Genomic DNA, 25,558 nt, shown 5'->3' with positions numbered 1-25,558 from the left:
ATCAAGCAATCTTTTAGCCCCAGGTTTTCACCTATTGTGCTAGTGAAGAAAAAAAGACAGTTCGATTAGATTTTGTGTTGACTACCAGCGACTGAACAAAATTACACGAAACAATGTATCTTCCCCGCATCGACAATGCTATCGATTGCCTACAAGGTGCCGAACTCTTTTCTTCACTGGACTCGCGTTCAGATCACTAGCGGGTTCTGATGGCAGAGTGTGATCGTCCCAAAACAGCGTTCGTTACACCGGATGGCCTATACGAATTCACGGTTATGTCATCGTCTGTGCAATGCACCTGCAACATTTGAACGAATGATGGACAGCATTTTACGCGGCCTTAAAAGGCAGATATGCTTATGTTACCTTGATGATGTTATCATATTCTCTCCTGACTTTCCTATGCACGTCGACCGTCTATGCACGATTCTTCAGTGCTACTAAGGCGAACCTCCAGCTTAATCTGAAGACGTGCCACTTCGGGGCTCGCCAAATTACTATGCTTGGTCATGTTGTGTCAAAGGATGGAATTCGGCCCGACCCGGACAAACTTCGAGCCGCAGCCGACTTTCCGAAGTCGACTTCACTCACAGAACTTAGGAGCTTCATCGGCCTGTGCTCGTTTTTCGCCGTTTTGTCCACAATAATATCCCCACTTACGCAACTACTGAACGGTCCAGCTAATCTTTCTCACTGGACCCCGGCACGTGACGAAGCCTTCTTTATACTGTGCCGCCTGCTTACGTCACTACCCATTCTACGCCATTACAACCCAAGTGCCCCCTCTGAAGTGCATACAGATGCCAGTGGCGTTGGTCTGGGAGTAGTACTCGCGCAAGGAAAGCCCGATATTCCAGAGTACAACATCGCATATGCAAGCCACACGCTCACGAATACGGAAATGAACTACTTAGTAACTGAGAAAAAATGCCTCGCAATCGTTCGGGCGTTAAGTAAATTTCGTTCTTACTTGTACGGACAGAGTTTTGACGTTGTGGCAGACCACCACGCACTTTTTGTTGGTTGGCGTTGCTAAAAGATCCTTCAGGTCGACATGGACGTTGGGCTCTTCGCCTACAAGAATTCGACATTCGTGTCGTCTACCGCTCAGGATGAAGACACTCTGATGTGGATGCCCTCTCCCGATCACCAGTGAGATTCAGCGCAGGCCTGCATTCGGACGCCAAATTCCCCATCACTCCCGTTTCCGTCACAAGCATGTCGTCTGAACAGCGGAAAGATACATGGATAACATCTCTCCTTGACATTCTTTTTGACTCCTCAACGCCTGCGAACCCATGCGTTCTTCGCCGCCAAGCCACACACTTCGAAATACGGGACGTGCAACTATACCGCAGAAACTACCACGCGATCTGATATGTGAGTGTATTTTCATGCTGACCCACAATAAGCTCACTCTGGTTTGTTAAAAGCATATCACTGGATCTGCCAGCGTTACTACTGGAGTGGTATGTACACCTATGTACAAAAATACATTCGGTCCTGTTCATTATGCCAACGACTTAAGACAGCGGCCTATTCACCCGGATTATTACAGCCTCTAATATGTCCGGTGCACCCTTTTAACCGCATTGGAATTGATCTATATGGTCCCCTTCCGTACACTGCCGCTGGAAATCGATGGATTATTGTCGCCGTAGACCATCTGACGAGGTACGCTGAAACAGCTCCACTACCTATGGCTGGTGCACGTGACTTGCGACGCTTCGTACTGCGTCACGGGGCACCATGTGGACTACTGAGTGATCGAGGACTAGTCTTTTTATCCGAAATTGTACAACAAGTCCTTCGGGCACGCTGCGCGGTTCACTGCACCTCTACAGCCTACCACCCGCAGACCAACGGTCTGAGCGCTTCAACTGAATGCTAGAAGACATGCTCGCTATGTATGTCAATTCCGACCAATCGAACTGGGGTGTCGTTCTCCCATTTGTGACTTATGCGTACAACATTGCGACTCAGTCAAGCACAGGCTTCTCGCCTTTCTTTCTTCTATATGGGCGTGAGCCATGCTCCACCCTTGACGCCATTTTGCCGTATCGTCCCGACGTCTCGGAGTTCAACCCTTTTTCTGAAATTGTGCACCACGCTGAAGAGTGTCGTCAGTTGGCCCGATCATTCACCCCGGACAAGCAAGCACTTGAAAAAGACCGCCATGACCACGACCAGCAAATCGAGACTTTTGTTGTAGGCTTGCTCGTCTGGCTCCGACTGCCTTTTCACTCCCCAGGTCTGTCCTCAGTTTGCCCCGAAGTTTCACGGTCCTTACCGCGTCGTTGAACGTCGATCTCATGTCACATACGTGATCGAACCGGTCACGCAATCTACAGACAGGCGACGCCTTGGTCGTGAGACTATCCACGTGAGTCATCTCAAGCCCTATCACGACCCACTCCTACTCTCGTCACGGCTCATCTTCGTCGCCGGGGTATTGTAGCGAGGAAGAAGATTATGTGCCGCAGTGGGTCACGACTTTAGCGCGAGGATTCGAGCGCGAGCTGTTGGCCCGAGCGCTGTGATTCCTGTGTCGGTTGCTGTTGCATGCTTTCTGTATCAATAGATCTCCTGTGCAAGTACTACTTACGCCAATAAACCCCGTTTCACATGTATGATTGTGCACAGTAGCGATCCCCACAGCTTGCGCTCCAATTGGAATTAAATCCTTCAGTTGTCACAATAAGATTAAAAGCACAGAAAATTGAGATAGTTGGCAAGGATTCATTGTAAAATAACGTAAGTGCACAAACAGGTATGCATTAGCATTATTGATGTAAATGTAGATAATAAATTCTGTGCTGACTGCTGAATTATTATTAAATTCTTAGTTTCACTACTTTAAAGGGGCTCTGAAACACTTTTTCAAGTAACCATGAAATGAATTCACTGAAAGAGCTTTGCCTCATAAATTCAACGTTGCAAAAATTTTAAGAATCCGTCCACTGCGAGTGGAGTTACAAAAATTTATCGCATGCTGCAATTGCATTCTCTCTTTTCTCATCCTGACGAAAGCGCTGGAAGCTATGCAGGAAGGGATGGCAGGGGCAAAGAAAATGTCACCCGTGCCTCGTGACCTTGAGCACTTTTTCTTTTTTTTTTTCTTCGAATGCGCGGCTTTTTCAGTGTGATCGTGCACGCATGCGTGGACATATTGCGGCCTCCCGCGGCGATCTCTGTAACGACTGGGCGTGCATTCAAATCGGCCAATGGCTAATAGATGGGCTTTCTACAAGGGATTTTTGAGCGCTTTCTGTCATTTGTTGAGAGAAGAGAAAGCAATTTTCAGCTGACTTTGATAATTTATTCTGAATTCCAGGTTGCGTGCTGTACTATAATATTTGGCTCGCCTGTTGTCGGGAGCCTCTGCTACCGACCGGCAGCATTTTCTGACCATGCTCAAAAAGTGTTGCAGAGGGCCCTGCAATGCTTTTCCAGCGTTGCATAGCTACTTTAGCCACCGTAGGATGTCGCCATGTGCCTGCTTGTGACGAATTCCTATAACTCAGATTTTACTCTACGGATTCTAAAAATATTTGTGGTAGTCGATTCAGGAGGTGATCAGCTTTTTTAAAGAAGCCATTTGAAGATTACTTGGAACAGTGTTGCAGGGAGGCTTGAGAAAATGAAAGTCAAGCCCTAGCTCTTCAATGCTGCGGCACAACTCTGGCACCTGTGCATTAACATGACTTTGTAGATTTCGAAGTATTTGCTCTTATATTGTGACACTTATATTGTGACAGTTGTGGTGTTGCAGAAGCTGTCGAGCAACTGTTGTGGTACAATTATCTTAGCTCATTTAGAACACAATTTCTCAGCCCATCCCGTTGGCCTAAAACTGATTGGATGCTATCGTAATGGATGGTCTCACTGCAAGTGGGCTCATTAACTTGAAGCAAGTGTTGCGAATCCAACAATGATATGCAACGCAGAACATGAAGAAGATGACGGGGTAAGTATAAATAACAGTCCCAACTCGTCACTTTGCAACTTCAAGACAGTATTGCCATCTTCCTCTTTTCTTTAGCCATATTTAGCCACTTACCAAGCTCAGAGTGAATTTTTTTGTTGCATAAATAGTGTATGATAATACAGATCTACTTATTTTCTGTTTAACTGTCATAAATGTCTTATGCACCAGCAGCATGAAGAATCCTTTTTAATGAATTAAAACAACGTGCAGGTGCCGGGAGGCAACTGGCCCATCGGGGTCAAAAGGGACTCTCAACTGAGGGGACCCTTGCAATCGTTAGGATTTCAACTGAGCCGATACCAGCCATCCAAGTCATGGAGTGACCCCTGGCGGCAGCAAGCATCTGCCCTTGCGAGGAACGTGATCTGTGCGCACGATTTCGGAGACCACCAGCGAACATTGAAGCCAGGTTATCTGCTCCCGCATTCCTTGCATGCTTCATTCGATGGTCGCCATAAACTGCAGCACAGTGCACGCAAAGCCATGTTAAGGCGCAGGTGACGGAAGTGCCCTCGGTTAGGTGTAGTATACGCATATATGCAGTGTAGTATAAACTTGGTGATACAACCACAGCTTGTATAAATTTTGTGGTGCTACAGACTTAGACTGATCAAATAGTTTTTGTGACCCTGTGAGATATATACAGTGATGTGATAGCTGCACCAAAAACGCCAGATTTCGCCGAAGGATGACTCTTGCTACATCCTGCTACATTTCTACTAGTCTGCGCCAAACATGGTGTTTTGACATTACGAAAACGAAACTAATCTTTCAAGGTGGACGTGTCCCAGTATATGCCTTCCTCGCATGCACACGCTATGCTACAGTAGCCGTGAGTATGCACGCACATGCAGTGTTGGTCGGACTACCATTCTATTACACCAAAGCAGATGAGCAATACACGCACTATAAAGCGTTTGCGGGCCTGCTGTGCCGACGAAATGATTACAGAAAAAGAAAAGTGCTCTCACAGATAGTTGTGGGCTAACTTTTCAGAGCTGCTCGTTCGTGTGCCGGATTTCCCGCGAATCAGCAACTGAATCACCACGTGATTTCGATTTCCCAGGTGCAGTGTTGAATGCAGTGCAAGCGTGAACTACAGGGCTGCACATGCACATCCTTGTTTTCATTGACAATGCGGCTCTCTTCATTCAGAATCATATTGTTGTTACCATTAGTATACTCCTTCCGGAATCTAACCACTGCAAAGCTTTTTGTTGTCTCAGCACCAAACGACACGTCCGCAGTCGTTACCAATGAGGCGGGTGAGGGCAACTTGGCATGTCGTTTGCCAGTAAGCTTGCCCTAGACAAAGTGAGATCGGCTGCATAAGATATCGCTCTCACGAGCTCAAACAATGGCAGCACGTGTGAAACAAAGTTTGGATTCAGGGCTGAGAGAACGCGTAGCCACGGCAGCTATGCTGGCCAAGCTTGTAAATCCGCCTGCTGGTGTCAAAAAGGAAAGCCCGCATCTCAAAGCGTTTACATTTGTAGAACTGCGCCATCACGGCTGGAGGAATTGAGGTTTCATGCACGATACTTGCACTCTGCAACGTCGTAACTATTTTCCAGACAAAAATCCGAACAGCGGTGCGGCGCACTTCATGTGGACACGGGTGCCCGTTCAGTGCGGAGCGTGCGTGCGGAACGAGTAGAAAGCAGTCATAATAAAGGTTTTTTTGGTGGCTAGACAACCTTTCGGTGCACCGCAACACCGGCAATGCACCTTTTTTCTCCACACCCGCACTCCTCTCAGCGACCCCTTATTCTTAGTAATGTTTTCGTCGCCATTCCTCCGCGGCGAGCATACCTCTGTTGAGAATCCAGGTCGTTACCTTGCTTATCTGAGCCACATGATTGTGCGTGTACATAGAGTTGTATGGCAGTATCAACGGTAGTAAGAAAGAACTGCTTTGTAGCTAGTCTTGCACGCTATAAGTGGTTGCACATAAGTAGTTCGAGCTGTAAGTTCATGGAATGTATAGCGTGCTGCTTTTATGCACTTTATTTAGCTGTTTTAGTTGTCACTGATTCCAATTTTCAGTAAACTTGGTGTTAAGCCTCTGGCAGCTCGAAAAGGCTTTTTTCCTCCTCTAAAATACACTCCTGGTTGCTCTGAAAGCCTGTTTTTCTTGCACAAATTGGCATTTTTGGCTGCCATGAAAGCATTTTTCTGCTCCAAACTTTTAGATGCTCCAAAAACCTGCTCTAAAATTACTTCAGCAAATCACGTCAGTGTCTGTCATTGCGATTTTACTGTATAAGTAATCTAAAACAGATTTTGTTGAAGAGAACTCTGATACACTGATGTTGTCGGTGACATTGGTGTTTCATGCATACACCGCTACTGTTAGGTTGGTAATAATGGCAGATCTGAATGTAATTGTGAGGATGCTTTATGTCCGTACGTAACAGTCGTAAGCTATGAGAGATTGCCTCTCATAACCCGAGTGGCCCCGGGATGCTAAATTGTGTAAACGAGCAAGTGAACATCCACCATCTTCATCGTCATAATTCTCATCTTCTCTCTCTTTTCTTACACACACACACGCTCGCACGCGGGCATGACAGAAAGCAAACCTTAATTCTGGCCTACAGCCATTGAGTGCAGTGATGCAGAGCTTTGAAAAGGCATACTGTGCAGCTTTCTTTCAGTAAGCATACACAAGGTAAAATTAAGTTTTGTTCTTTTGCAATTTCTCGGTTCTGACTGCTTCGAACTTTGCCAGTACTGTTTACATCCTAAGCAGCTGTGCACAGTGATTGAAGGAAAAATTAAAAAAAAAAAAAGCCAAGGATGAAAGCCACTTAAATGTGGTATTGGCATTTGGAAGCAAGCAGGAAGTGTATGAGCCATGTCGACATGTTTAACACATTGTAGTATAAACGTTCACAAACTCGTTTACAGCGAGCGAAAAATCGCCACGCAGTGGAAAGTTTTAAAGGCCCACTCCGCGATTTTTTTACCATGTCAGGTTAATGGTGCTTTTATGTTCTCTGAGATACTGTTGTCATCTGCGCGATGGCTGAAATGCTCAACAAATTTGAAAATAATTTTTAATCAGCAAAAAACCGCAATAACCAACCCGAAACCCAACCGAGTACGCTTCTAGGAATGATGTAATACTTTATCATAACCTGACTGGTTGTGCATAATGCTGCCAGATGGCACTAATTGTCCAGGCCGTCCAAGTTTGTGCCTACGGCGATCGGCTAGAACCCTTACACTGTTAGGGTGAATATATGGCGAATCATGTGCTGCCCACAATGCAACACCGCTTGCCATCCATCACACAACCACCACCACGGAAAAGGAAATCGCATGCTCAACCAAGGAAGTGCCAGCCAAACCTGCACAATCCATAGCAGCCAAGCAGACACTGCAGTGGCACATCAGTCCCATCACTTCCGCTTTGCAAGAATCAATATCACACACACAATGTTGCCATTAATTGTAGCAAGCGAGGTGATTCGTTTGGAGGCAAGCTATAAAATCAATTTGAAGAGAATTTGCGATACTCTGAAGCCTGCAATCTTGCATGAATGGCACAAACGTGCTAGTGAATGCACCCAGTGAATTTCATTGAGATCTATTGACCTCGAAAAATCGCCGAAGTTGGCCTTTTAAGTAGAGGGAAAAAGCCAACCACTAAAATGGCTGAGAGGATATTTATAAATTTGAGGGCATTGTGTGCGGTCTGGGAAGCAAGAAACAAGCATTGAAGTCCTTAAGGGGAGATGCGGGTCGAAAAACACGAGTTTTTTTCAAAATTACAGATTTTTTATTTTTGCCTGTTTTGATAATATTAGTACCTCTAATGTTATGAAAAAAAATACAGGTTGAGACCAAACTGGAAATGCTTTAAAATTGCATCTAAAGAGCACAAGGTGACTGTTAAAAGGTCCAAAGTGTGCAGTCTTCGAGCACCTTGCCGCTGATAATGTGCCGCTGCTCGCCATTGTTGATTGCAAGAGTCGAAAATTTGAGCCTCACTCTTCAAATAACAACAGTCTCCCTCACTGATGCAGCGCAAGAAATAATAAAAAGAAGCAGGCTTCTGCGCGTTTTTCAAGCGCCGCGACTGGCTTATCACGTGGTATGGATCGGGGTACCGCCATTGGCTGCTGCGCGCCTGTATGTGCTGTGAAGCCTATTTGCGGGGTCCATGTCCTGTCGAGCAGCGCAACTGAACAATGCTTTTTCAGTGTAATTATCTCCGTTGTGAGTGAAAAAAGCCATTGCTCGCAAGTGAAAGCCGTTGTGCGGCGTGCTCTGTAGGAATAGGCTACGAGCAGCTGGTCCGATTTGCGGCAGTTGTTGGCTTGCAAAAGCCAATGCATCAAAAGTCATTCAAACCCATCAGCCGGAAAACTCGTGATGCGGCAATGGATGACGTCACCGCCAATCTTGTGAGGTTGAAAGAGCTCGCAGTGAGAGAACTTAGCAGGGATGACAGTGCCATTATGTACAACGGTATGTGGCACAAACATGGCCGCAAAATGGCATGACACTGGACTTAGTTTGGATTTCGCAGTCCTGTCGAACTTCTTCCTAGCTTGCAGTTGGAACATGGCTCTGCCACATGGAGCGGAACTTTGGCAAGCGTTTCATGGCCCTGTCTATGAGCGAAATGATTCCGAGGATTCGGCTCGAAAAAGCCGAGAGGGACAAATTTATGGTGCGGGCGTATTTTAGTGGCAGTGGCCACTACAATAAAGATTGTTGTTTTTGGTTGTCAAATTTCATCAGATTTAATGATATCTTTCATAAATGAAAACTCAATTTTAACTTTAAAACTCGTTTTCTCAAAACACAAATTTCGCCATTTTTTTCAATGTGCCCCTTCTTTTTCGGGCATTCATAGTGCTCGGATCTGCATGAAATCTTGCCCAAATTTTTCCAAAGTACGATAAATGCAAATATGTAGTTTGAATTTCAATATTTTGTTGTATAATAAAAAAATTGTATATAAACCTTTACTAGGGTAGGTGAAATGTGGACTTTTTATGTCTATTATTATGCATGCCTATTACATATTTTGTATGTGCTTCCTAATTAGTCATTTGCATTCTACGCTTTATTACAAACATTATGAACTATGAATGGTAAAAAATTATGGAAGTTTAGGGATGAAAAAAGGGGGGGGGGGGGCAAAAGGGTTAAGGTTTTCACTTTGTCATGTTGCAGAGCTAAAAGTATGCAACTTGCAAGAAAGGTAATTATATATTTGAAAACAGCATAAAAAGTTTCATAAACAACTCAAGTTTCATTGCTCTAGGGTGAATATTAAAAAAAAAGTGTCTTCTAGTAGCATCTCCCCTTAAGCGAAAATGAGGCTGTCCGGATATAATTTTTGCGTGCTTTAATAAGGATTAGGCATGCCGATTCTAAAATATTTCTGTGCAATATCTAGTTTATGATTAATGACACTCATTTGAAATTGCAGTTTTCTCAGGCTGCTAGACGACCATGCGGTCCTACCAGCCGCCATTGGCGCTAACATGTGACGTCAGTGAAACGTCATCGTAGGAGAACTTATTAACAGAGCATCAGCTTTATTTATCTTCAAAATGAGACATTTATTTGCAACTCCATAAAAGACTCCGTGTGCTGGCAACACTATTCGAAAAAGTAAAGATGGCTTCACTTAACAGGGCCAGCGTGGCAGTTTTGCTTGGCGCTGTGCTGAAGTTTATTGTGGCATCGGATTGCATTGCTTTTTCAAAGGCGAAAGTTTACTGGCTGAAGACCACCTCATTCTTATCGGCATAAAGGATTTCACTGAGGAAATAGTGGAAATGTTTGGGCTGTGTGCACAGACACCAAGCCTCTCCAGCAAACCGCACCAGATTTACTTCAAGTTGAAGAACCTGTTCAGCGAGCCCGATGTTAAAAAAGGCAGCTGCTCATGCATAGCGGACCTCTCCGAAAGGTGCAAGCACTTGTGTGCTGCACTGCTGCAGGCAAGGCCTTAACAGTTCTCTGCGCTGCAACTTGCACTGCCAATTGCGTGTATCCCATTGAGTCCTGGTGTCCCATCAAAAGCTGAATATGCATGCCATTCACTTGATTGCAGAATGGAGCTATGGTAGGGGCATATCTTGAGATAAGGCAAATCATAGTTTCGATTGTTATAAATGTGCTCCTTTCTTTTTCGTTCACCAATCCATGCTATCAGGTTTCTAATAAATAAGGTTGTGTGCGTCTGAACACTCGCTTGTTCGTGTCGGTAGTAGTTGATATTCAAAGCAGATATATGCATGCACACTGCACATGCTACGAGTGCACGGACATGATATATATATATATATATATATATATACGTGAACGTACTTACACACGCTACGCATGCCCGACCTTCGCGCATGCGTTTGTGTGTGTATGTGTGTGTGTGTGTATATATACACACATGCGAAATCAAAAATTTTCTGGGGGAAGGGTTACATCAGCTTAATTTGGGAATAGGTAGCACTACGGCTTGTGCAGAAAACAAGCATATGCGATACAGTCACACCTGTAACGCAAAAACATTTCCTGAAGCGCTTGCTTTGTAAACGAATCTATGCTCCGTGCTAGGGAAGCCCGAGTATTGATAAGAATACACATGCTAAATAATGGCATACTTAATGAGAAGAACTAAGTCATCGCGAGCAAATTTATCAGAGCAAGCTACCGTAGCGTCCGTCACCTTCATTCCAATGCGTAAGTTTCTGATTTGCACTGTTCTTTGTCGTGCGGAGTTTGCATCCTTTGAGAAGTCATCGAACGATATGTTCCCATCTTTCCAGCAGGATGCCTCACATTGCGGCACACAGCAATGGTCTTTGAACCTCGCTTACCTCTTTATTCGGGCTCGCGCGTACAGCATGGTGAAAATAAGGGAACTATCCAGGCACTTCTCTACGCGCGCAACGTAGTAACATATCTACTTTCAATAGTGACCCGGTTAGCGCTGTTTCCAGGCACGGCCACTAGGTGGGGTGTGCTCAGCTGAAGTCGTGAATAAGAACCTAGGAAAGAAAAAAGAAAACACAGCAATTTTCGGGCTTTGAGCTGTGTATACTGTGGAAGTACAGCGAGCGATCTGCTTAAATCTGCTTTCAAGTATATCTGGGCACCGTCATATGTTGCCTTTGCTCGCTCTGCGCAGTGTCTCAGTGTTTTTCTTACTAGTTGCATTAGGTTGTGTTTTATGACATGTTTTGGAGTGGCTTAGCCCTCACTATGCCTATCCTGTGCGTCATCAGACAGTGCCACACAACTTATCAAAGTGGAAACAATGTTTGTGACGGCTTTACAGCACTGCAGTCAAGAAGGTAGGATGCTACGAGCTTTGGTCAGCTTAGTCATGCAAACATTGCTGCATTACCATGTTTTGTCAATGACAGCGGATTTTCATTGGCGGACATGAAGCGACGTCAGCTGTACAGTTGAGGGAAATGGGAGCAGGTAGTCAAAATTGTGTATTTATAACTAAATGAACCAACACGATTAAACCAGTTGAGGTATAGTATTGAATGGACAACCAGGATTCTGAATACACGCATAGTTGAAAATTTTCTTAAAATGTTTCAAGACCCCTTTACCACCCTATGGTAGCAAAACCCATGTGACCAAGAGGGGACATCATGTTTGGCATGGCGGCGTAATGTGATGGTTTAATCATGTGAAACATTGTGTGGTGGCATCATCATCTCAGATGTGATCATTGATAACTATATTATTGTGATGTGAATATTACACGATGAAATCATGTGATGAAATCACATCAAACGTCGGACTATTATCACGTAATGATGCCACCAGAAAGGGCCACCTCTTAGAGAAGCAGTGCACTGTGCGCTTCCTGCTTCTTTGCACTGTCTTTAGGGTCAGCTCACATTTTTTGTGAGCAGGATATTGCCATGAGAAACGACAACAATGTCGAGGCTAGCAGCTTCATTTTCATTGCATTTCATTTTCATTGCATTTCATTTTCATTGCATTTCATTTTAGCGTATTGTTAGCCCTATTCAGACTAAAACAAGGGTGCAAGAAACAAACAAACGTACACAAAAAAAGTACTTCCTATACAAACAATTAGTATCATGCAGAACAATGAATGACTAAAGATAGCCAATGGACTTCACTCTGGAGCACAGAAAATAAGCACAAAATAAATTGTACATCCTTAAGGGGGGACGCGGCAATGAAAATTATTTTTGTTATTTGTGAAGCTAAAGGGATGAACTTTGGCATGCAAATGTCATTTGTTGTGCTGATATCATAACTGAAATTGGATTTGAGCTATTTAATATAACTTTTGAGTTACAATGCTTGATAGACTCTCACCGTCACCCCATAAATAATTAGCTAATTAGATGCAAGTTAGTCAAAATATTTGCATAAAGATATTTACAAGGGTTTATTTTGTGCCATAATGCTATTAGTTTATTTTTAATATTTAAATAAGCACACAAAACTTTTTTTCTGAAATGTCCTGGACATATTGTCTGACCAACAACTCTTACAAAAAGTCAATTACAAAGGTCATCACAAATATATATGTGCACACAAATATGGACAGCTTTACGGCGCTCACAACAAACGCAGACATAAATATCATCAGTTTTAACAAAGCAGGTGAACAATTGCTTTGTCATATCTATAGTATAATGAATAAACACATATAACGAGTTTTTGAACATAGCGCAGCAGTTTCTCTTGGCAGATGTGACTTTGTTATAATGAGGTTTGAGTATAGGCTCGATCCTTGCCACTCTGGTCGCATTTTGATGGAGACAAATTTCTAGAGGCTTGTGTACTGTTCACTTTCAGCGCACATTAAACAACGCCAGATGGTCCAAATTTCCAGAACCCTCTACTATGGCGTGCCTCATGTTTTGGACCTAGAATCCCCTAATTATTAATCTTAACACACAATACTGTGTTTACGTTTGTTTGGCTCGGTGCACGTGAAGCAACATTTCGCACTGAATCTTCATGTAGGCCTCAATGTTGCTCATGGGTCAGAACACATCTCGAGAATTGAGAGCCTCATTACGAGGTCATTCTTGGCGGGCCTGCCGTAACGTATTATATTTGCTTCAACACACCTGCATCGGTATTTTATTGACATTTACTTTTGACATTGCTTTGATATTTCATTAATTTTCAGCTTTCAGACCATAATGTTTGACGTCTCACAATTTATTTCCTTGAAAGCTGAATTTCGTGCATCCCAAGGTTGTGTACGTTTGACTGCTACTGTAACCACTGTTTGTTTTATTTACTCAGAAGGCCGTGCAGTGCAATGCGTTGTTGTGTGTGGGCGCCAGAACACCGGGAAGTCGTCCCTGCTTCGAGTGCTTGTCAACAGCTACCTGAATTTGTGAGTAGTAACTGCTGCACTCAATCATAATCCTCTTGGTTATAGATGATGGTAATGAAGTCTCAATACACCTCCTCTAAATTACACGTTTTCACTGGATGTGGCAGAGACTGTAGAGATTATGTTGTATGCACCATGATGTAGTGTCGCCTCCGAATGCTAGATTGACCTAAAGAACATATGAAGACAGCTGTAACAGTCGTCAATAATTTTTTTTTTCTACTGCCCGTACATGTGCTCGCGTTGCTCTGTGCCTGTGCCTGGATTTGATGGCTCAGGTCTACCGTCTGTCCAGCTTGGTGAAGGCCCAACAAATCAATAGTCGTGCAAGGTTTAAGGGACACCTAAGGTAAATAACAATTTATGTGAGGGTGAAAGCTTGATGTATGATGTCTAAAACGGCAATATTATCAACAGCAGTGCCCTACTTACCGAGAAATTAAGCCAAATGTATTACACGACCTGCATCACAAGTGGGACATTTTTAAAATGATCCCGACTACATGGGAGCGTCGGACTACAGTTATTTACTAGTAATCAAACTAGCTGCAATAAAAAAAGAACCTTCCTTGCATCAAGCGATGTAATTAAATGCTGCTTGTCTGTATCTGTTTGATTTATAGAAAAAGAACCGCCTGGCGTTACTGTGGGCAATGGTGCAAGTGGTTCAAAAGTTCTGTTTTTGCCTGGTTAGGCTGGATAGGTGGTGCCATCTAGTGGGGCTTAGTTGAACCATGCAAGCAGAAAATTGTTCAATGGTCGTTGTTGCTGCTGAGGCTCCCACTACTATCGCTCTGTTTGCTGCTACTGTCGGCGGCCACGCAGTAAAGGCGGGCAATGTTGTGCATGCCGCTTTCAGGTGGGGGACTTGAAGTTTGTAATGCGTTGGGACTGCTAAAATAGATTTCATTCCAAATTAGCACTTTTTTCGGCTCAATGGTAGCACTACGAGGTTTCTGGACTGCTATGTCAACAGTCAAGGTAGGCTTCATATTTATTTGCCTTTAGTGCCCCTTCAATTGCCTCCTTATGTTTTTTTTTTTGTACTACTGCTCATTCTCTTTTCTTGTGTGCGCAATGTTATGTGATTAGAAAGAAAGCACTAGCTGGAAGTTGGTGGGTTTTTTTCATGTCAACACTATGAAATTTGACTTTATAATAGTAACTATCTCAATCTCTGACTTTAGATATGATGAAAGTGTTTATCACCTAAGTTTTAAGGAAATCAAGCAATCAATGTAGCTTGGTGCTTTATCTCAGTTTATGTTGCACCTTCCATAATACAAAGCGTGATGAATAGGCAAGCACGATTGAACTATTTCTGAATTTATAACTGCTGTTCACAGCATGGTGTGGAATAACGACTTTTCTCCCATTTTCTTTTTTCAAAGAAATGTGTGCAAAGTGTCATGCTGTGCATCTATTCATTGTCACACCTGTTTTGACAGCTGCTCCGAGGTGCTGTACTTGGACTGCGATCCCGGCCAGTGCGAGTTCACTCCGCCGGCCACTGTTTCACTCACCCGTGTCACTGAACCACTCCTGGGTGAGCCAGTGCGACTTGTTGCGGTGACTCTTATTGCTTCGGTGGTGAGGTGTGAATTCGTGATGTCGCCATGATATCAGTCGCACAACTTAAGGCAAGCAACGCAAACTGTTGCTTGCCTGATTTTGTGTGACTGCTTGCCTTATGGGGATGCCGAGCCACTTCAGTGAGTAACTGCTTCAGCAAGACCAGTGGTTACCAGCTCAAATGGCTTACAGTGTAGTATAGTATAACTTTTTGTATCATCAAAACTATTTGTATTATCAAACTCTTTGTATCATCAGGCAATAGAAAATAGTATGCGACAAGGCAAAGTTGGCATTTTTATTGTTTGTCAGGACTGCGTTAACCTCATAGACAAACATGAATGATTGCAAGTGGCGTTATAACGCCAGTGATCATATTTGATCTCGTACATATATGCTGCATGCGTGTGTGTAACTTACGGACCAAATGTGTTGCGACGGAGTCCATTCTGATACGCTTTTTTTGTGTTACACTAGACTACTTTGCGGAAAGTGGCTTAGAAAGTGCTGCACATGAAATAGATGGTCAGAGCATATTAGAACTGTATTTTTTTTTCTTTTTGCTCTGGTGTTGGGGCTGCTTTTCAAGAGATTTGCAGCATTGCCGGCACGACCAGGAGGTTTGCTAAAACTTCAGGAACCTCTCGTACAAATCTGAGAGTTGGCACGTGTGTGCGTCTCCTGCAATCCTGCTCATCAAACGTTGCGGGGCCTAGCGATCGAGCTCCTTCGATAAGCCCGTCCGCATCTTCTTTCAGACCTCGTTTACCTTTTATAGGATGTCTGATTGCGAGGACGTGGCTTGCATTGACATGACGGGCACTTGTAAACTTAGTACAGCAATGCTGCCACACTTCAAGGTGACATTAAAAAAAGAAAATTGCAAGACTAACGCTTTCCGTTGTCTGAAAGCAAATGCACAGGAAAGTGTGTTATGTCCTTAAAGATTCATTTGTACTATTTGATTAAAATTTATAAGTTTCTTATTAAAACACTTATATTTTATTAAAATTCATAATGTAATTTTATTTTAAAGTCATGAAATTCTTTAGCCCCCTTTCTTTTCTCTCATTTTTTTTAAGCTTACATTTTATGCAGCTTTCACCTCTTCTCTTGCGCCGGTTGAAGGGGTGAAAATTGCATGCGTGACAAATGGCAGTGTGGTAGAAGTTAGTGGCGAATTAATTTTTTTTCTTTGTAGCTGTAGAATATGGGCAGCTGCTGCTTTTCATATGCACCTACTTCGTGGGTCTGGTGTAGTCGAACACATTATGTGAACTGACGCTAAGAACACTGATAAAGTGGTTTGCATTTACAGTAAAACCTCATTAACTTAAACTCGGTTATTTCAAAATCTTGCCTAATTCAAAGGATTTCCGCGGTCCCGTATTTTAAAATGTAAGTTTGAGTGGATAATTTGAAGCGGTGGCAGGCCCCACTTCGGTTAATTTGAAAACTTTGGGTGCCATGTGCCAGTTCCAGATCCTGATTTCGCCGTGAATCGGCGGAAACGACGCCCCTTAATAGGCACAAGGCAATTCAACGTAGTGATATTAATAAGTACTGCTGAAGCACTCCACCCTCTCTACTTCCAGCACACACAAACACTTTCGTGGTTAATCAAAACGTGTGCCTGCGAAAAACGAGCCGTGCTTCACTGCAACACAGTGGTGATGCGCAGGCAGCGTATTGCATATTTCTCAAAACGTCAGCAAGTAATAGTTTACCCATCCTTCCTGGGATTGTAAAAAAGTTAATAAAGGGCGATTTGGCGAAATTCGCGATGTATGCGAGCCTCCGATTGCTGGTTGCTCCAGCAATTCACGTCTTTGCACTACTGGCGGAGTTCTTGCCAGCAACACCTACTTAGAAAACCAAGTTCAAAAGTTTCAAAGATTACTTTTTTTTTCAGCCAAAACACATCACAAGTTTTGTCATACTGGCCATTATTAAATTCCTAATTATACCAGAAATAATGTGCGAATGTTCGGGCCATGACGTGCGGGCGCGCGAGGAGCAGGTGACATGCTGCCTGCCTGTCACTATTGTGTTGCAGTGAAGATGTCTTGTTTTCTGCAGGTGCACATTTCAGTCGATCACAACAGCGTTTTTTTTTCTTTTTTTTCGGTGGCAGCAGCATGGTCTATCGTTCCTCTATGTTCACCGCAGAATTAAGCCCAGGTATTGTTGAAAAACAATCCTTGGAGCCTTGAGCTAGCCGGCACAGCAAACGACAAGCATCGATTACTTTGAATAGCTCTAAACTCCTTGCATCTCACTTTTTGTATGTTCTGTTAATTCAAAAACCCACTCAATTCGAAGATTTCTCGTAGCCCCAGTGACTTCGAATTAACAAAGTTTTACTGTATCTTGCATTGGCTTCATTTCCTTCAACAGGTACTAAAGCACAGCTTATCAAATTCTTGAATAAAATTTGATTGCCTAGTCTAGATGCAAACAAGCAAGGGCGTTTGTTGCAGAAAATGTTTCCTAGGTTGTAATACAGTAGACTCTCAGTAAACGGAACCTGAAGGGACCAGGGAAGTATGTTCCATTTAACAGGAGTTTTGTTTACTGAGAGTCTACTGTAATGTTGCTAGAGGATGGATGTCTGCAGTGCACGGGAGATCGCATTAAACCATCTAGCGGGCTAATGTGGATGTCGATGATAACGAATGCTCATTTAAATCTTTTCAGGGCCGCCATTTACTCATGTCCGCACACCCGAAAAGTGAGTCAATTTTGCCCTTATGTTAACGAAACTTGCACATTCACTTGAAACTTGCTAGTAGCAAGTGAGTCGAGGCAGCTTCTCTTATTTTCTTTCGTATAATCCGCGCTCCTAACTACAACATGCAGAAATAATTTCGGAATCGTTCTCAGCGTTTAAAGTATCTCGTCTCCTATTCTGACTTTAGCTTTGAATGTACTGTATATTTAGTGTGGGTTATACGGGAGAAAGTACGGTATGCTCAATCTGGGAACCAGCTGTTTGCCAAGCTAAAGTGCCTTGCTGTTGACACCGTTTATGTGAGTTCGCAATACCATTGTCAAGTTACAATTGGCAGTTGCTTTGTTCCTGCACCCCTGATCGGCCTGATTAGTAGAGCTGTGCAAATAGCAAAATTTTTGGTGCGAAGTGAATTCGAGTATTAAAGGTTGAGTGCGAATCAAATTGAATATTTTTAATGGCTGTCGAACATTTGTTTAATATTTTTTTAATACTTCGAAGTTAAATTACAGAAAAAAAGGTTGCTGAGAATCCCTAAACACACTCCTTTGAGATATAAATGTAAATGTATTTTTTCTGGCTAGCTTGGTGAAGCGTTGGAGGGGTGGTGTTTCCTAGTGGACTTACGAAGAATGGGGCAATGCAGATGCTGAGTTGTGTTTATTTACATGATTTGGTGAAACCAATTTGGTTTCACAGAACTTCGCATGCTAAAGGAAAAGACGTTATTTTTTCTACCTCTCTCCTCCAACTTCTGTGGAGGCCTAGTTGACTTGGGGGACAAGGGCGGGCGCTCCTTTTCAGTTTCTAATCTGCCTCATAGACGTCAACATACAAGACCACCTGTAATTTCCGGTGCTAAAAATCTTCGGCACCCGATTTTTCGAATTTTCTATCCAAATTTCCATGTTGTAACCACCGTTTTCTATAGTCAATACATTTGCGACCATAACAGAGCTTGAAAAGAAGCTTTGCCGCAATGAAAGTATGATGGGGTGAAGCATATTGAAAATTTGAAGGGGCCACTGTCAATCAAGCATTGACTCTATTTTTGGGAAGTTTTAATAGTGAAATTCCAGTGCAAATTGAATTGAATAGTAATTTTTGCGAGTGCTGTCACCCAACCTATAAAACAAATAGAAAGAAAGTGACTCGCAGTGGGCACTTTTCAGTCAAAATGACCCTTTGTGACCATTTGTGATCAGTTGCTTGACAACCAGCTTCATTGTGGGAACTCTGGGAGTGTCAATGAGCCCTCCATATTTCAATTTTGGTAAACATTGTCATTAATTTAGATTTTACGCAACCAGTTAATACATTATTTCCCATTGTTTATGCAGAGCTTACTTTTTAGGTCACGTGAGCCCAGCCAGCCAGCCTGATTCCTACTGCATGGCCATACGTGCGCTCATTGATCACGCTCGGAAGGTGGCACCGAGGGCACCGCTTCTTGTCAACACCATGGGCTGGGTCAACGGCAAGTCTCGTTTCTGTGCTAGTAGTTTCTGTGCGATTCAAAAGGTAACGGTGTGACTTTGGGCATGCTCAGAAACAGAAGAGTAGCTAAGAACTGACATCTTGAAAAACGGTGCTAATCCTCATGGCCACTTTGAATTATGCCTCAATTCAAAAGTGCATCGTTACCTTTTTGAATTAGCCAAGTCTATCACTTGCCTTCCTCAGTTCCAGTGTTTTGAGCTGTCACGTAGTGCTGACTATGTTGTGTGAAAAGCGGCCATGATGAGATATTTTCAGTCAACTGTAGTGTGTTTGGTGAACCCGTTCCTTGACGGAAAATAACTGGTAGGTGGTACTTGTCTGAGATAGCGTTTTGGACTAGTTCAGGCCAGGTGTCATATGGGAATATAGTAGTGGCTGACGAATCAACACAGGTGCATAGCAGCAACAGCACACAGCTCTCATGTTACTGCGTTCAATCTTGTAGCATGGTAGTTGAGTGTGGTTCTGCACTGTGTGTTTTTTAAAACCTCAAGAGCAGCGCAATTTTGCAGGGCTTGGTCTCTCCCTACTGACGGACGTGATCAGGTGGCTGTGCCCAACAGACCTGGTGCAGCTTGTCACCGAGGCAGAGAACGGCGATACACCTATGCCACTTCTGGACGAGACACTGCTGCGATCCGCGTGTGGTTGGATGACGTCGCGCAGTGACAGCGATGGCCTCTGGCCACTGGACGATCTGTCGTGCTACGCGTTGCCTGGCTCTACCTTCAGGGGAAGGTGTGCGACTCGGCAGAATTTGTTATTTGTTGGTGTGAGAAATTTGCAAGCTTAAAATAGATAGAAACGACTTGCAGAAAACTGGTTAAATAAGACATCTTTGGAAGAGAATTATGTCCAGCGGTGAAAAAAAAATAAGCAAATTATGTGGCACCGTGCATCCGTTGACACTGGTGCCAGCATTTCACTGACAGTATCAGCCAGCATGGAAACTTCACATGTGTTCGCCAGCAGACAGATGTCTTCAAGGGTGATTTGTGGTTGTCCACAAATTGTTTTGTGGGTGTCCATAGTTGTGGTATTTTGTGGTTGTCCACAACTTACGATCATGGGTTTCCAAACACTAGGCATTAAGGAGAGATGCGATGCGAAAAAAAAGTTGCGTTAATATGTTGCCTAAGCAAAAGAAAGCTTTGCTGTATATATAGGGTTTCATGCTGATTTCAAACATGTAATTAGGTAGTTTTAGTAAGTTGCACAGTTTTCGTTTCGTTGTATGACAATGTGTAAAGTATTCTTCATTTCGGGCGAACTTTTTATGCCACTAAACCTTTTGCGTTCTGAGCCAGCAATGGCTCACATTGCTCCACATTAACTGTAGAATGCAAATAAGTATCAAGAAAGTGCTTTTAAGACAATTTAAAGGACAAGAAAAATTGTATAATGGGAGAATCCTTAGTATCCTCAGCCTATACTGATTGCTTACTGTAAGTTTGGAATAATTATACAGGCAATATCAAGTCTTAGAGTGGATACTTGCACCCTTGACATGTTAAGGAATATGTGGGTGAAATTTCATCCTGATTGTGTCTATCAGATGTACCAAAAGCATGATGTCTAAACTCAAGGAGTTGCCCAAAAATGGATCTTGAGAAAAATGCATATTGAAGATACAAGTAAAAGCTTATCTATGAAGAAAAGGTATGTTTTTAAGATGATTTTTTCCATCATAAGAGCTTGGCAATAATGGTTACTTCAAGCATGTGGCTTTAGTGGACTTCTCATGCAAAATTCAATGGTACAGCCAGGTGACAATTTCCAGGAAACTCTATACAACGAGCTCTTTTTAGTTTTTGATAGCCACCTTGTGTTCTTTAAAAAGAATTTTAACGTATTTAGAATTTAACTACAAAGTTCAATTTTTTTTGTCGTGAAAGTAGGGAAACTAAGCTCGTGAAAGCAAATAAAAACTAAAATGTAATTTTAGAAATTGCATTTTTGAACTCTCATCTTTCCTTAGAGCCCCAATATACAGGCTCCTGACCTTTTTTTTTTTTTTTTACACTGTCAAAACAAGTTAGCTCGTTCATTCAAAAGTCCACGGTGATCACATTTGTGACCATCATGGCACAGCGTATTGTGCAGGCATTTCATTTTGAAGAACCATTCCCAAGGCGCTCTTTAGTGTCAGCGCATTCTGTCCACCCTCTAAGCAATAAATAATGCCCGTGGTCGTATGCACTAAAAAACGGCACCTTTGCCGTGCGGTGATGGCCACTGTCGCACACACTAAAACCTTCTTATAATAAACCCGGATGTAACGTGATACTGATTATAGCAAAGTAAATTAAGAATAGTTTTGCAGTAGATATAGTGTCGAGAGTATACGGTTATAACACATTTTTGGATATAACGAACTTACTTTGCTGTAGTATGTAACTTGTTTACAATGAGGTCTGAGTGTACTTATCTACTTTGTCAATGCATCTCACTGCAGTTGCTCACCATGCCAGTTGTGAGTAGCTGACATGAGCGACTGATGGAGGAAGCCTTGCTCGTTGTTGGCTGTGCGCCGATGACACAATCGCTGACACCATGTTACATAAAGTCTCAGCAATGCACCCTTCTGCATTGCGGAGGATGGGGAGGCTGAACTGGAAACCAAAACCGACAAACACGCTGTTTCTTTCTCTGTAGCTGCCTTATTACTGCACTTATTCTCAAAATTTTTTGTAGTAGCACGTTCAGAACCACAGAGTTTCCTTAAATTAAATAGAGGCGACTCTGGCGCTGCGATCATTCAGCGACCATGGGAATGATGTGTAGTTTGGAATGATTTGCCTGGGCTTCCTACTGGCGGGCCTCGAATCCCACTCGTGGCTGTGTTTATTGCTGTGCTTCAGTTTTGTTTTGAAAGAAAGAGCGAGCCATATTGAACTTCGTGACCCAATTTCAAGTGGTAAGCCTAATAAAAGGTCAAGGTAGTGAAGTGCAACTGCTGAGCGATTGCTGATTGTTATTTCATAAAAAAGCAACTTCAAGCCGCGCGAAGCCAGCCAAAGCCAAAAGTACGAAAATTAGACAAATCTATGTACTACCCATCTTTTTCATGCTTACTGAAGCACCATGCGTTGCAGCTCCCATAGACGCCAGTGCCAGAGTTCCTTCTAGTGTACTTGAAGGAAAATCTATGTTCAAAACGTACGTCTGCAGTTATCTATCCATCAGAAATTATGCACCTAGGGTTTGCTTACTGGCCCTTTAAAAGCAGCAGTGTTTAGGAGTACCGAAATGTATAAATGAGATAATGTAGCCTCAGTGGAACATTCACTGTGGCTACAGTGAGTGTAGCCTCAGTGGAATATCTTGAGAGCTTTTCTTGCACAGTGTGTGTTTTTCTTCGCTGTGTCAGAGACTGGCAAGATAGTTTCGGACTGGGAACGCCAGAAATAAGTAAAAGTTTTGGACCGCGAAGGGTTATTCTGATGAGTAGGTTACCACTGCTGTTGTCTTCCACTGAACAGATATACAGAGTCCTTTTGCTAAGCATATCAGCAGTGCAGTTCCCAAACCTGATAGCCTGCAAAGCGATTGCCTGTGGAGTGCATTTTCGGTTCTTTATTCTCAAATATGGTGCAGGTCGACGGCACGTGCCAAGCGTGAAGCCATGGTCCTTGCATACCTGGGACGAAAGGGCAGTTCCGACGGCTACCATCTACCCGACACACCTTACTGGCTGTGGAACACCACGCCACTCCGGTGCGTGCGTCTGAGTGAATGTGACGATTAGAGCACCTTTAGTTCGGCGGAATGGAGTGGTGCAAACGTAGGGCTCCATCTTGTCTCGTCATCTCTTCGTGCCCTCAATTTGCATTGCTCTGTTGCAGCAGAGCTTGTTATTCTCGAGGTTTGTTGTGTATCCTAGGTATACAATTATCATTAGCATGAAATATAGGCACAGAAAAAAAGCAAGAAATATGGAGAAAGAAAAGAAAGAGAGGGGGAAATGAGGGAGAGAGAATAAATAGACACTGAAAAAAAAAAGATGTAAAGGAGAGCAACAATAGACATGTATACCAAAGCATAGCACTGGTTGTCAATGAGAGAGGGGAGAGAGTAAAAGCCTAGCCAAGGTAGTACTATCGTTGTGTGGCTAAGTTTTGCGCAACTTCGGGGAAGGTGTGCCACTTTTCCGCATACACCTGACTTCTATTTCACACAATCCATCGAGGGCTCCTTGTGTATGGTGCTCGTGATGTGAAAAGGTGTGAATGAGATGACATAGAGCAGAAAACGCACAGCACTAAACTGAGTGTTACCTCAGATTCCTGTCTCAAGGTCTTTTAGGGACTACATCTTGGCTTCCACCGACCAGCTAATAGGGTGCTTATGTGAAAAAGTTGACAGCCTAGTGAAATGCTCTGGAAAGACGTAGAGCCGCAGCCACGTCTGTGTAGAGCACGCAAGGAGCCGGTTTTCGCTCTGCGGGGCGAAACCTCGAGGCAGTTTCGGGCTCCGAGGTGCTGCATCAGAAGCATTTGAAGCCTAGCTTTCAGGCTGACCACATCAGAGACTGAAACTGCGTCGAAGGTTCGCCCCGTGAGGCGAAAACCGGCTTCTCGCGCACTCTACACAGATGTGGCCATTGCTGTACACAGCTGGTTACCGAGCTGAATAGATAGAGTAGTGCTGGAAGAAAGGTTGTCCAAGGTCTCAAGACCCTTTAAATAGACAGAGTTTCTATAACTGCGCGTTTTCATCCGCAGCCCATCCAATCTGTCAAGAACTAAAGGTGTTTGATTATCAGCACCTGAAAGCAGATGTTCACACAATTCATGATGAAATATTCAAACGGACTGAAATCCTCACTCTTGCTTGTATTCGAGCAGAGCAAGACGTAGCGTACTGATGTCTTCTCTGCATTGGTAGCGAGCAACTTCATTGCAAATGATTGCCGTGTCTTTGCAAATGCCGTGTCATTGCCGTGTCATTGCAAATGATTGCCGTGATTGCCGTGTCATTGCAAATGACTGCAAATGATTGCCGTGTCTGACCCTGGTTCTCTGTGTGTTGGCACAGGGTACGGTGGTGTGCGTTGGCAGTGCATGACTGCGATAACTCTGTCCCCAAGAAGGACCTGCTGTATGCGCTTCGCGGGAGTGTCGTGGCCCTTTGCGTCGTCCCAGCCGACAAGGTCAGTGAGCTGATATGACTGTCCAAACCAAATCGTTTCCAGACATCACTTCCAGATTGCCATTAGTACTGGCCAGTTGTGGGCACATGGTCCACTCTTGAATGACCTGAGCAAAACAAATGTAATCTCATTCATCCTGACCGTTAACAAAGCACCTGTGAATCTATTTTTGTGAAACCTACCTAAATATGGATGCATGTGACCACAAAGGTATACAGTTGAACACGGTTATATCAAAACCACATATATCGAATTTTCAGGTATATCGAACTCGCAAATAGTCCCCTTGAAATTCCTTTGTAAAAGTATAGAAATGTGCACATTTATATCAAACGGTATTTTTACCCGTCTTCGGAAATATAGAATGCCACGCCAGCTGGAAGGTGCGAGCTAGCACTTGCCCTCCCCTCCCCGCGATCTCTGCGCCAGCGCAGCTCCGCGGGTAAGTTGCAAGGTGCGCTTTCGGCACTTGCAGCAGTGCCCGGCGACCTTCGTGCGGCACCACGCCTCCGCCAAAACCCGAAACGCTTGAAAAAAGGTAAGGCAGAGAGGGTTCGGACTGTGCAATCTCCAACTTGCGAAACGGTTTTTTTTTTTTTTTTTTCGTTTCTCTTTCTCTTTTTTATGCTTTCTCCACGTACGTGTCAGCTCGAAGAGCAGGAATAAAGGAGCCGACGTCTTCCTCCTTTCGCCTTTTCTTTATTTTTTTGTTGCTTTTTTGCGAGGTTTGATCAGTCAACCACAGCTCGCGCCTTTTTCTGTTGCTCTCACAGGTAGCCATCGCCTCGCGAGTGCTTTGTTGCTCTCACGCTTTGTTGCTCTCGAGCTGTCGCGTCGAACTCGCTCACTGGATTCCGTGCCTAACAATTGCGTCCCTGCGATCTCCGACAACAGCGCAGCTCTGGCCGATCGGCTCGTCCTCCGCCATATCCTGACGGCGTGAAGCTCTCGCTGAGTGGTACCCCGTCCTCGGACTCCGACCGTGTCGCCATCTTTCTCTATCTTCTGTATGTGGGTGTCATCATCTCTATCGCTATTCCTTTTAATCCCGCCTTATCCCCTTCCTTCGTTAGCCACTGTTCAGGCGTCGCACCAGATGCAGACAGTTACGGGGCTCACTTTTATCTTTTCTCTCTTTTAAGAATAACTTCCTCCCTGTCATGTTGTCTACGTACCACCGCATGTGCAGCATTTCTCTTATGCATGCGTGGTGTGCGAAGCCGCTGCGGACTCTTTGAATTG

General features: G+C 43.7%; 1 protein-coding gene across 3 annotated transcripts in view; it reads left to right on the top strand.

Moving 5' to 3' along the window:
* Nucleotides 1-25,558, top strand: part of LOC119174250 (polynucleotide 5'-hydroxyl-kinase NOL9) — a 60,008-nt gene that overhangs the window by 16,395 nt on the left and 18,055 nt on the right. For 2 of the 3 annotated variants that reach the window (XM_037425082.2, XM_037425081.2), the window contains exons 5-12: nucleotides 4,199-4,397; nucleotides 13,268-13,361; nucleotides 14,810-14,907; nucleotides 17,631-17,664; nucleotides 19,005-19,141; nucleotides 19,677-19,902; nucleotides 22,762-22,881; nucleotides 24,202-24,316. In XM_037425082.2, the coding sequence (XP_037280979.2) occupies nucleotides 4,199-4,397; nucleotides 13,268-13,361; nucleotides 14,810-14,907; nucleotides 17,631-17,664; nucleotides 19,005-19,141; nucleotides 19,677-19,902; nucleotides 22,762-22,881; nucleotides 24,202-24,316 (1,023 nt within the window). The remainder of the gene's footprint in view (nucleotides 1-4,198; nucleotides 4,398-13,267; nucleotides 13,362-14,809; nucleotides 14,908-17,630; nucleotides 17,665-19,004; nucleotides 19,142-19,676; nucleotides 19,903-22,761; nucleotides 22,882-24,201; nucleotides 24,317-25,558) is intronic. The other variant, XM_037425083.2, reaches the window with a different exon arrangement.

Source organism: Rhipicephalus microplus, chromosome 5, assembly GCF_043290135.1.
Source record: "Rhipicephalus microplus isolate Deutch F79 chromosome 5, USDA_Rmic, whole genome shotgun sequence".
In the NCBI taxonomy this organism is placed as follows: Eukaryota; Metazoa; Arthropoda; class Arachnida; order Ixodida; family Ixodidae; genus Rhipicephalus; species Rhipicephalus microplus.
This window is presented reverse-complemented; position numbering and strand designations above follow the sequence as displayed.